Below are 13,468 nucleotides of genomic sequence, written 5' to 3'. Positions count from 1 at the left end.
CCTAACCATAACGCTAATCAAAACCCTAAATCCAACACACCCCTAATCCTAATCTCAACCCTAACCTCAAACCTAACCCTAATCCCAATACACCCCTAATCACAACCCTAACCCTAACCCTAATCACAACCCTAACCTTAACCCTAATCCCAAACCTAACCCTAATCCCAAGCGTAACCCTAATGCCAACCTTAACCCTAATACCAACCCTAATCCAAACCCTAACCCTAATCCCAACTCTAACCCTAACTTTAGCCCCAACCCTAGCCCTAACTTTAGCCCCAACCCTAACCCTAGCCCTAAGGCTACTTTCACACTTGCGTCGTTTGGCATCCGTCGCAATCCGTCGTTTTGGACAAGAAACGGAACCTGCAAATGTGCCCGCAGGATGCGTTTTTTGCCCATAGACTTGTATTGCCGACGGATCGTGACGGATGGCCACACGTCGCGTCCGTCGTGCACTGGATCAGTTGTGTTTTGGCGGACCGTCGGCACAAAAAAACGTTGAATGAAACTTTTTTTGTACGTCTTATCTGCCATTTCTGACCGCAGATGCGTGTCCGTAACTCCGCCCCCTCCTCCCCAGGACATAGATTGGGCAGCGGATGCGTTGAAAAACTACAGCCGCTGCCCACATTGTGCACAATTTTCACAACCTGCGTCGGTATGTCGGGCCGACGCATTGCGACGGCCCCGTACCGACGTAAGTGTGAAAGAAGCCTAACCCTAAATTTAGCCCCAACCCTAACCCTAAATTTAGCCCCAACCCTAGTCCTAACCCTAGCCCTAACCCTAGCCCTAACCCTACCCCTAATCCTAGCCCTAACCATAACCCTAGCCCTAACCCTAGCCCTAACCCTACCCCTAACCCTAACCCTAATTTTAGCCCCAACTGCTGTTCTCCTGCCGGCCAGCAGATGGAGACAGATGGCGGGCGCACTGCGCATGCGCCCGCCATTTTCTTTTGCCGGCGGCCAGGAGGAGCAGCAGGAGGATCCAGGGACGCAGGTGAGTATTGTAGGGTCCCCGAATCCCCCTATTTCTCTGTCCTCTGATGTGCGATCACATCAGAGGACAGAGAATTACACTTTACTTTATTTTTTTTTTTGCCGTCGCCGGTAAACAGTTAATTACCGGCGATCGCAAAACAGGGGTCGGTAAAACCGACCCCGATCATGCTCTTTGGGGTCTCGGCTACCCCCGGCAGCCGAGACCCCAAAGATTCTCGCGGGGCCGGCCGGCGGGCGCACTGCGCATGCGCCCGCCATTTTTAAGATGGCGGCGCCCACCGGGAGCCACGAGGAGCACCGGGGGAGATAGGTAAGTATTGGGGGGCCACCTGGGACCCCTTTTCTCTGTCCTCCGATGTGCGATCACATCGGAGGACAGAGAAATTAAAAAGAGATCCCTTTTTTTTTTTTGCGATCGCCGGTAAACGGTTAATTCCCGGCGATCGCAAATGCGGGGTCGGTAAAAACCCCCCCGAATCATGTTCTCTGGGGTCTCGGCTACCCTCGGCAGCCGAGACCCCGGAGAAAATCCAACTCTGGGGGGCGCTATTTACTTTTTCCACAGCGCCGTTAATTAACGGCGCTGTGGTTTAAGTACCCTTAGCGGCCGCCGTTAAAAGGCGTATTGGCGGTCGCTAAGGGGTTAAAGAGCGACTTTCACTCACAACACACACACGTTTACAAATGTACACTAGCGCATGACCATGCGAGCCTTAAATAGCTGCAGCACGTACAGGACCCTTCAAAGAAGGACCAATGGAATTGTTGCAGTACCAGAGCATGTGACCCTACATCTCCACTGAGAGATCTTGCCCTGGGGATGCTCAGTGTGCAAAGCAGAACTTAGTCCTAATACCTGCAGGACCTTCCGTGAGAAGGACCAATGGAAGTCACTGCAGTACCTGAGCATGTGACCCTAGATCTCCACTGAGAGATCTTGCCCTGGGCATGCTCAATGTGTGCAAAGTAGGACTTAGCCCCAGAAGCGTCTGTTCGCCGCTGCCCAGCACTGGCTTCAATGGCAGAAGCTGGAAAAGCAGCAGTAACCCTATGCACAGAGTGAGACTGAGCAAGACGCTGGGACCGACGTCTGCACTGAGCAGACTCCACTGCGGCTGGAGAAGAATGGGAGATCGCAGCAGAGATGGTTCGAGATTCCCCCTGTGCAGAAGCGGGAGCTCGACACCTAACATACTACATATTAATTCTCTTACACGTATCAAACTCATAGTTACGCCACAAATGGCGCTCTTCTCGATAGGACTCGAGAGTGTTGACCCTTCAATTAAATATAGAATTATTCATATCTTCCTGGTGATTAAAAATTCAATTGCATTGTGGTGGAAAAAATCCCAAACACCAACATTTTCGGATATTATTAATACAATTCAACTCCATAGCGCCATTGAAAAAAGGTTCGCTTTGAACAACAATTTCCTCCATAAATACCATATAAAATGGGATTTGTGGAACGCCAAATATCTTGCATTGTAGAAAGAATTTGACCTCTGAACTCAGTCATTTTAGACTTGTAATAAATTTTCAGCTTTATTTATTTACTAGATGGTGGCCCGATTCTAACGCATCGGGTATTCTAGAATATACATGTCAACGTAGTATATTGCCCAGCCACGTAGTATATTGCCCAGCCACGTACTATATTGCCCAGTGACGTAGTATATTGCCCAGTGACGTAGTATATTGCCCAGCCACGTAGTATAGTGCCCAGCCACGTAGTATATTGCCTAGTGACGTAGTATATTGCCTAGTGACGTAGTACATTGCGCAGCCACTTAGTATATTGGCCAGTTACATAATATATTGCGCAGCCACGTAGTATATTGCCCAGTGACGTAGTATATTGCGCAGCCACATAGTATATTGGCCAGTTACGTAGTATATTGCCCAGTCACGTAGTATATTGCCCAGTCACGTAGTATATTGCCCAGCTACGTAGTATATTGCCCAGCTACATAGTATATTGCCCAGTTACGTAGTATATTGCCTAGTGACGTAGTATATTGCGCAGCCACATAGTATATTGGCCAGTTACGTAGTATATTGCCCAGTCACGTAGTATATTGCCCAGTTACGTAGTATATTGCCTAGTGACGTAGTATATTGCGCAGCCACGTAGTATATTGGCCAGTCACGTAGTTTATTGCCCAGTTACGTAGTATATTGCCTAGTCACTTAGTATTTTGCCCAGCCACGTAGTATATTGCCCAGTCACGTAGTATATTGCCCAGTTACGTAGTATATTGCCTAGTGACGTAGTATATTGCGCAGCCACGTAGTATATTGCCCAGTCACGTAGTTTATTGCCCAGTTACGTAGTATATTGCCTAGTCACTTAGTATTTTGCCCAGCCACGTAGTATATTGCCCAGTTACGTAGTATATTGCCCAGTTACGTAGTATATTGCCCAGCTACGTAGTATATTGCCCAGTGACGTAGTATGTCGCACAGCGATGTAGTATACAGCACATAGCCAAGTAGTATATTGGCCAGTAACGTAGTATATTGCCCAGTGACGTATATTGCTGAGTGACGTAGTATACAGCACACAGCCACATAGTATATTTCACAGCGAAGTAGTATACAGCACAGAGCCACGTAGTATATTGGCCAGTCATGTAGTATATTGCCCAGCTACGTAGTATATTGCCCAGCCAGGTTTGTCACAGGTGAAAAAATAAAAAATAAACGTACTCACCTTTCCGAAGGCCCCTAGTAGTCCACGGCAGCTTGCGGTCCCAGGGTTGGTATCAGAGCGCAAGACCTGTGATGACGTCGCGGTCACATGACCGTGATGTCATGGCAGGTCTTTCTAGCACAGGCGCGCAGGGCCTGTGATGACGTCGCGGTCACATGACCATGACGTCATGGCAGGTCAATCTGCCATACCATCTTTGCCACCGGAAACTGCAGCGGAAGGTGGCAGCCGGTGGGAGCGGCTCAGCGGACTACGGAGGGTGAGTATTGCAGGTTTATTTTTTTTTAATTATTTTTAACATTACATTTTTTACTATTGATGCCGCATAGGCAGCGTCAATAGTAAAAAGTTGGGGACACACAGGGTTAATAGCGGCGGTAATGGAGTGCGTTACCCACGGCATAAATCGGTCTGTTACCGCCGGCATTAACCCTGTGTTAGCGTCCGTCGCTGATTGGTTGCGGCAGCCATGACAGGCAGCTGGCGAGACCAATCAGTGAATGAATAACCATGACAGAAGAACAGACAGAAAGACGGAAGTGACCCTTAGACAATTATATACTAGATTTTGTAACATTACACTTGTTATAATTACTAATGTTCATATATGGTTATTCTTAGGCAAAATATCTATGTAAATAGTCTGATGTACAATAACAAATTGTATTGTGGTACCGTGTTAGCCAGAAAAATCAATGTGGATGAAAGTTGGATCAGGCACCCCCTCATTACTGCCTTATGTGCACCCCATAGGACAAACGGGTCTATGTCCTCTGATGAGTTTTCTTTGAAATAATTGGCTATTGTCTTATCTATGATTTCCTTGTATTCAGGAATTTTAAAAAGGGTTGGATTCGATTTCCATAGAAAGGTATTATTGAGGGATGGTCCGAGAATAAATTCACCCATAATTGGGGAGTGGTCCGCAAAGGATTTATCTAATATGTCAATTTTTGTAAATTTGGATAATAAAAATACATTGGTCAAAAACAAGTCAATTCTCGAAAATGATTTATGGACTGTAGAGTAAAATATAAATTCCCTGGAAGACGCGTTGAGACAGCGAAATACGTCAAACAGTTCATTTTTATTGATCCAATTATTAAGGGACTGCGATTGTCAGCGTACCAAAGAGGAGGAGTCCAAGAGAGCATCTGGCACCACATTAAAGTCCCCTGCTATTATCAAATCTCCTCTCCTGACCTCATTGACCTTTTTTATTAGCTTATTAAAAAAATGAATGTGTCGTCTATTTGGTGCGTAGACATTTACGATTTTGCAGACCTTAGAATTTAAGTTGGCTATGTGGATGTGGAACCTTCCCAGTGGGTCAATCACTTCTTTTATCAATTGGAATGGGACATTATTATTAACTAGAGTGATAACCCCCGCCCTCTTGTTTTCTCGTAATGATTTGAAAATGTGGGGATAGTTCTTATGTTGAAATAGTGGATGATTATCTCTTGCAAATCTTACTTCTTGCAAGCAAGTGATATCAGGCTGGTAATTTTTAAATTTCCTTCCAGGTGATAAATCGTTTGTATGGGCTATTTAAACCTTTAACATTATATGAGATAACTTTTAATTTCATGTGGACTAGCCTAGGCTCGTCTCATAACACAATAGTAGCTAAAAATGAGAATAAAGAAAAGTAAACTTATCACTAAGAAAAAAAAAATTAAAGAATCAGAACAAAATACAAATTTGTGAATTCCCCTGGAGGATATCACCTGAAGTGATGTCTCCCCTACTTTGGGGGCAAAAGAAAATAGGCACGAACCCGTGACATACCCATCTAGTAATTAAACTGATCTATTTGTTGAATAAAATGGCAACCACTATTATTTGAGGAATCAGATTGAAACAACGCATCCATTAATTTAGAGCTTCAGCCATTATCTTTATTATTGTGGACCCCCTGAAGGGAAGAAATAAAATGTATTCCTTCTTCCGGAGTGTATAATGGGGTAGTTTTGCCCCTGTGCCAAACCAGGATTTTTGTGGGGAATCCCCATCTATATATACTCCTATAGATCTCAGTTTTGTGGTAACCTCTCCAAAATCCCTTCTAGCCTCCATGGTCGCTTTGGAAAGGTTGGCAAAGATTTTTATATTTACATACGGGTCTGGGAAAGTACCCCTACCTCTAATATAACTCAGTATTTTTTGTTTGGTTTCAAAAAAATGCATATGTAATATTATGTCCCTTGGTTTGTCTGGAGCAATATTCTTTGGTCGTGGGAGCCTATGGATCCTGTCTATAGTGAGGTCTAGATCCGATAATTTTGGTATAGCTTTTTTAAATAGATTTTTAACGTAACTAGAGAGATCGTTCTGCATTATGCTTTCAGAAACCCCCCTTATTTTTAAATTATTGCGTCTGTTCCTGTCTTCTAAGTCTCTAAGTTTTATCTTCAGAGTGCGAATTTCTTGTTTAACCCTGCTGTTCTGTTGGTCAAAAATGACCGACTTTGAACTTCAATATTCTTTAAAATATTCAAGATGCGGCTCTGAAACCCGTGGCCGACCGACCCATCCTCATTTAAGTCAATCAACCACAAGTTTCAGAACCGCATCTTGAACACCCCAAAAAATACCAAAGTTCAAAATAGGTCTCCCCAGACCGAACAGAACAGCAGGGTTAAAGACAGTGTTTTCATCTAAGAGGTAATTAGTTTTTGTCTCAACCTCTGAGATTCTTTTTTCGTTGTCTTCTAATCTTTGAGAGAAAGAACTCTGCATTTCCTGGAGCGTTTTGTTTTGAGCTTCGAAGCCCAACTTAATGGAGTCATTGAAAGATTTGCATAGTCTCGCCATAAAGCCTTCTGTTACTTGTGTATCTGAGGAGAGAAAATCCTCATAACTTATAACGGAATGGAGTGTCTGCTGGACTAGTAAGCTCTGAGCGTATTTTTTTTTTACATTGTTTATTTGGACTTATGTTGGGGGAGAACTTGTCCGATAAGCTATCTGAATCAGCATTTAAGAAGTTCTTATCTGGGGCTCTGGAGTCTGAACCTTTCCTTTTAGTAGTGTTTGAGAGATCCATACTTTCGGATGTGTTGCTCTCCAAAGTAGCATCATTTTGTCCATTAGTAGTACTTTGAGGACAGGATTTTGACACTATGTGATTCATATCATTTCCATTTTTTGAGGTTTTATTAAAAATGGGTATTGAGGAAAATGTGGCTGGCTTAATAAACGATTCCTCTTTAGACCTTGGAGAGCTAAGCAGATTTTGTGCATCTTCAATCTGTAGGGTTCAATGTTAATTGTTGTGGGGTTTCTTTCCCTTTTGAGTTTTTTGCTCTATTACTAGAGTGTTCTCCTGTTTTATTAGAAGATTTAGAAAAAACGAAGAAAAAACCGAAACAAAGTCCAAAAATGCAGAATAAATTATAATATTTATTAAAATATGTATAATATAGTGTAACAGTGGGAAAAAAATACCATAAAAAGCACAACACCAGGGACATGTAAATGGCAGCACTAAAAATAAGTTAAATATATAACCAGTGTAAGAACAACATATATGTGCATACCTGTGTCAATAAGCCATAGAATATATAGCAAGCAGATTTACCAAATGAATATTATAAAGTGCATGTGCAAATTTAACCCTGCTGTTCTGTTCGGGTCATAGTGACCCGAATAGACTTTTTGCGGCCCTGTAGATTTTTTTCTGTAAGTCTCTAAAACTTGAGACTCCTTGACTTTTCCTCATTTGGGGGGACCTACCTATGAGTATTTTTATTTATTTTTTTTTTGTTTACTTTTTGCTACACGCAAAAAGTTACACTTGTTGTGTTCGGGTCATAGTGACCCGACATTGTTTTTTACAGCTGTGAGGCCATATTTTCAGTGAAATAAAGGAGTTATAACCTCAGTTGGGTCTATTTATTGCATCTACTATTGTATATCAATTGATTTATTTCCTAAATTATTTCAATGGGGTCATACACGCGCTCTACCGGGGGTATGCATTGAGATCTGCGCACCATAAAAATGGCTTTATATTGATTATTTTTGGTGCGCAGTCTATTCTAAAATGTAGAGTGCATCCAGAGAGATCACTAGGTGTGCACTACACGTGTATATTATGCGCAGAATGGACTGCTCAGAACGCGCTGTCTAAGACGTTTTTTTTTTGTAAAGCTGAGCTGTAAAGTCTTGCAAATAATTTTTTTTGCTAAGTAAGTCTGTCTTCCTGGCTTATTTGCTTGTTTTCAGAAGGGTTCTTATCTTCTCTGCTCTTATCAGTACACATATGCTAGCCCAGACATGTTACCTTTCAGTTTCTTTGGAGAGCAGCTGTGTGCTTCTACCCCCATGGCCTCTTCCGGCATCAAAAGAAAAAGATGCAGCTACTGCCCTTCTACTTGTGACAACAAGACGAGTATAACATGTTCTGGCTGTAAAACATTTCTATGCAAAAATCATGTGTATTGTTTTTCATGCAAGAATCCGTAAATTTATATGATCATGTAAATATATTCACATTGTAATGTTTATTATCTTTAATTTTTTATCACAAAATGTTTGATTTGATGGTTTTGTTTTTTTTTGTTTTTACAAAATATGTGTAGTTTTCTATTTTCGTTTTGCTCATTGGATGGATCTGTTTTTTCAGAATAAAAACAAAAAAAAAGATTTCTAGTTCATTTTTCTTTTTTTTTTACTACCAAACATGTTCACAAACAGTCTAGTAAGCAAAAAGTATAAAAAATGGAGTTAGAGTGTCTAAAATCAAGGTTTAATAAGCCGGGTCATAGTGACCCGGAACACTACAAGTGTATAGTAAATGCGAACAAAACAGCAGGGTTAATTAATTGGTGGCAAAAAGGAGACCGAATAGAGATGCTGATAATAAATATTGGTGCAATCTATTGGCGCTAAATCCGGCCGGTATATAGTATAATAGTCATAGTGACCAGTGAGCTATAAAGCGCCCAGCGGGCAAGCAAACAAACAAAAAAAAAAAAAAGAAATTGCCAAAAAAAAACAAAATAAAAATCAGAGTAGAGGTAAAAAAAAAGCCACCTGGTATTACCTGCTGAATGGGATGAACGTCCCGATGCGCGTTTCGGCGTCTGCCTTCATCACCCCCTGACAAAGGCAGACGCCGAAACGCGCATCGGGGTTCAGCACATCCCAGGGACGTTCATCCCATTCAGCAGGTAATACCAGGTGGCTTCTTTTTGACCTCTACTCCGATTTTTGTTTTGTTTTTTTGGGGCAATTTTTTTTTTTTGTTTGCTTGCGCGCTGGTTGCTTTATAGCTCACTGGTCACTATGACTATTATACTATATACTGGCCGGATTTAGCGCCAATAGATTGCACCAATATTTATTATCAGCATCTCTATTCGGTCTCCTTTTCACCACCAATTAATTAAATTTGCACATGCACTTTATAATATTCATTTGGTAAATCTGCTTGCTATATATTCTATGGCTTATTGACACAGGTATGCACATATATGTTGTTCTTACACTGGTTATATATTTAACTTATTTTTAGTGCTGCCATTTACATGTCCCTGGTGTTGTGCTTTTTATGGTATTTTTTCCCACTGTTACACTATATTATATATATATTTTAATAAATATTATAATTTATACTGCATTTTTGGACTTTGTTTCGTTTTTTTCTTCGTTTTTTCTATGTTTTCCAGATTTGTCCGATACACCTTCCATTGGTGCACATTGGTGGTTATAGATATATATATTCTCTCCTCCCATGTATAATTGCTATGTGCACCGTGCCTTGAGATATATTTAATTATTAGAAGATTTAGGTCTAGCTCCACCTGATTCCATAATGAAGCTTATTATTTTGTTTATATAACCACTCAAAAATGATAGATCTTAAGGGCAGGTCTCTGAGGTGTTAAACTATATAGTAGGATAAATATCCTATTTTAAGACCACTTATTGTTAGCAAACTCACACAATCTTACACACTTTTCCGTCGGTGTGCATATAAGTACCAAATGATCTGCAATATTCTTGTTCACCTAGGTATTACCTCCTTCAGCAAAAGGAACTAGAAATTAATCACCAGAACAACAATAGAATGATCTCAATGTCTTCTACTAGCACTTAGTAAGAGAGCACCTTATATTACTTTACCCACTCTGTCAATATGAGAGTAGCTTATTCCGGTACCTTCTTAATATTCTGTTATCAAGGAGCTCTATCTACAAACTTGATCTCTATTTTAAATTGCAATATTGTCCTGTAATTCTTCTAATATAACCAGAGTCTTTAAATGTCTAGTGCTGAATTATCCGAGTTCCACAAGTTGGTGAGTCTCTGCAGCTTCCCCACTGTGAAAACTCCAGTTCCTTTCTAGGTACAATGGGTAAACACAATCCCAGTAGCTTCAATTAAGAATAGGAAGAGATGATAGAGCCAGGAGTCATTTATTCCTCTGGGGTCCTGCTCTTATATTGCAGAGATCCAGCATTCACCTAGTGTTACTGAATAGTCGCTGTGTAAATCAAATTTACATTTACCAACCTGTAGTCTCTCAGGAGCTGTCTGTATTCTCTGTTGCTGAGGCTTTGAATGGAAGGCTGAGAAAGATGGCGTCAGCCCCGAGGCAGGGCGCGTCTAATGCCGCACTATGGCGCCTCCCACTTCAGCGCCTCACCGTTCTCTCCACAGCAGCGTCTTTCCTCACAACAGCAGAAAAGCCCAGATTCACAGGCACAACAGTACCGACAGAGACATGATAAATACCGAGTGTAATCTTAGCCTTCTGTGAAGTCTACCATCACTCTAGTTTTCATGCTTCAGCAGCATACATTTTAGACACAGGCTGTAAATCACCTCAGGCTCCGGCTCCGCTCCCTTTAGAGGGACACAGTTCAAATATTACTGAACCAAAATTCATGTTCTTGGTGTCAAAATGATCCCATTTAATAAGGGAAAATTTTTAATAAAAAATGTGAGGAAAAAAAAATCTCTGTGTTGAGTTGTAAGTCGCTTCAATGGGTAGTATCACAGGAACTGAGCACTCACACGACTGCCATCTGCAGCGCCCCAAGTCACGCCCCGATACAGTGTCTTTTTAATTTTTCTTTTTTAGTTCTGAACTGCTGGGATTCTAGACTAAAAGTCACAACTAGTTCCCCAAGGAAACCAACAGGGAAAGAATCTACTGAGAACCTCACTGTTTAAACCAGAGGTCTCAAACTGCAATCCTCAAGGGCTGCAAACAGGTCATGTTTTCAGGATTTCCTTGTACTGCACAGGTGATAATTTAATCACCTACACACATAATGATTACAGCACCCTGTGCAAAGCTAAGGAAATCTTGAAAACACGTATAGTTTGCTGCCCTCGAGGAATGCAGTTTGAGACCCCTGGTTTAAACTGTCCTTAAAGGGTATATCTGGGATTTCACAAAAAAATGTATCTAAGCACAAACAGGCAGGTAATTGCAACTTACCTGAAAGTTGTGCACGGCGCCGTTCTGCCCCAGCACAGAGGGGTCATATATGTCTTGTAGGCTGGTAGTGGTAGTGACAGGGGCAATGTTTGGCCCCAAGGATGTTTGGCCCCAAGTATTCAGCAAGAATTCCAGTCTCTCGATGTACAAGACTGATAGAGACATACCCCAAACGACTTGCAGCTGTAATCGCAGCAAAAGATGGAGCAACAAAGTATTAAGTTAAAGGGGCCGAATAATATCGCACGCCCCACTTTTCAGTTTTTGAATTTCCACAAAAATGTAAAATAACCAATAAATTTTGTTCAACCTCACAATTGTGTTCCACTTGTTGTTGATTCTTCACCAAAAATATACATTTGGCATCTTTATGTTTGAAAGATGATATGTGGGAAAAGGTTGAAAAGTTCCAGGGGGCCGAATACTTTCGCAAGGCACTGAATTTTTTGGCAGGGCCCTTGTCTGCACACTCAGTTGTACAGCTCATATAGCGGCCTTCCATGCAATTACAAAGAAGGTTGAAAAAGTTATCAAGTGTAGAAATGTAAATATGTCACTCTGAGTTGATACAAGCCCCTTCGTTCAGGTCCTTCTTCTTTGGGTATCTCTATCTCTGGAGGACCTGGCCAACACAAATTCAGTAATCTGTTTATTTCGGGGGACTTTATGTAATTAACTGTTTCCCTTGTGGTGGCACTGAAGCAAAATGAAACACTTGATGTAAGTTACCCAAATGGAACCCATTGGGCAGTGATTGCTCACCACAGACAGCCCTTTTAAATGGCTTCTGTCAGTAGGATCAACTCTCCTAAGTCGTCTACATAGACTGTGGACACAGACGGTCACTTCCAGCTTGGGATGCCTAGCCACTGCAGGCCCCATATTCTGTACGGACTTACACTTATAATTTCTGTGCCCGTTGGCACTTCCTTCTATGTGACTCCCCTGATGATTCTCCATGACCGGAGTTGAAACGCGTAGGGAGGAGGAAACTATATTTCAAGAGGATTTGGGACTCTGCCTTCATATACATTGGGTGTGTTGGTCCCCTAGAGTGAGGTCCATTTGGGGCCTGTCCTTGTCAGGACAGGAGTTACACAGGGGCTACAGGGTAGATATGTGAATTTCAGCCCTGCCTCCTTTCACAAACCTGGATCTCTACTGTGTCGTGCGGAAGTATACAGTGTCCGGCAGCTTGGGTGAGATCAAACCATTACATTTTATATTGAGCACTGGTTCACCTGAGCACTTTATATTTTCTTTTTGTTTGTGTCCTGTTGGGTGTGCATATTTTAGTATTTATCATTAAAGGTTATGTTTTATTAGTGGATATCCTCCACAGCTGATTCGGTCATAGAAAGTTGAATAAAATGATTTCTTGTTATCTATGATCTGATGTCTTATTGCAGACAAAATCCATGTATTTCTTGATATGTAAATGAGCTGTTAATATCTATTGGGCAGTCACAGATCTCCCTGAGAATCTGTCTCCAGATCTTATTTTAAATGAACGGACTGTCAGGCATTACATGTCTCACACTGGTAATACCCCTTTTCATGTAATACAAGCTCTGGAGACCGATTCTCAGGGAGATCTGTGTCCGGCCCATAGATTTGAACAGCTCATTTACATATTAAAACTTGGATTCATCTGGAATAAAACATCCATGTTCCCTGACATTCCTGGCACTCATGGATGTTGCAGCAGCGGGTATCTTCAATTATTAGTGGTTATAAGACCCTATTGTGCTTTTGTGTGTTTTTATTTATCTGACACTACTGGAACGGCGCCACTGCAGAAGGTGAGTATGGCCTGTGTTTTTTTTTTTTGCTTGTTTGTCTTTCATTTTTAATTAGGATCCTGAATTGATTAAGCTGGGCAGGTCCCATAATAGAAAACCACATATATACTAAATGCTGTTGCTTTGTTATACTGTAACATAAATGGAAATATTACTTTAACATGTTTTGATATTTTTTTTAGTGTGTCGTGTTTGCAATGACATCTGGACAAATGTGGAACCATATACGTGGACCCCCTTATGCACATAAAAATCCACAAAATGGCCAAGTGGTGAGTATATTCTCATTGGTTTAAACTTTTTATTTTGTAGATTTTAATGGTTTTGTCTCTCTGGGTTATAATGGGTCTTTTTAAAGGGAACCTGTCACCATGAAAATGCAGTCCAATCTGTATGTGCCTTGTTATAGAGCAGAGGAGCTGAGCAGATTGATGTGTAATTGTGAGAAAAGATTCCTTATAACCTGGGTTTTAGATGAGTCATT

At 41.4% G+C, this 13,468-nt stretch overlaps 1 protein-coding gene across 2 annotated transcripts in view; it reads left to right on the top strand.

Annotated features, from left to right (window-relative positions):
• TUSC3 (tumor suppressor candidate 3) overlaps positions 1-13,468 on the top strand; it is a 489,870-nt gene that overhangs the window by 367,640 nt on the left and 108,762 nt on the right. For both annotated transcript variants that reach the window (XM_069744425.1, XM_069744426.1), the window contains exon 6: positions 13,167-13,256. In XM_069744425.1, coding sequence (XP_069600526.1) covers positions 13,167-13,256 — 90 coding nt within the window. The remainder of the gene's footprint in view (positions 1-13,166; positions 13,257-13,468) is intronic.

Source organism: Ranitomeya imitator, chromosome 1 (assembly GCF_032444005.1).
Source record: "Ranitomeya imitator isolate aRanImi1 chromosome 1, aRanImi1.pri, whole genome shotgun sequence".
Classification (NCBI taxonomy): Eukaryota; Metazoa; Chordata; class Amphibia; order Anura; family Dendrobatidae; genus Ranitomeya; species Ranitomeya imitator.
Note: the sequence above shows the minus strand (reverse complement) of the source record. Positions and strands in the feature narration are given on the sequence as shown.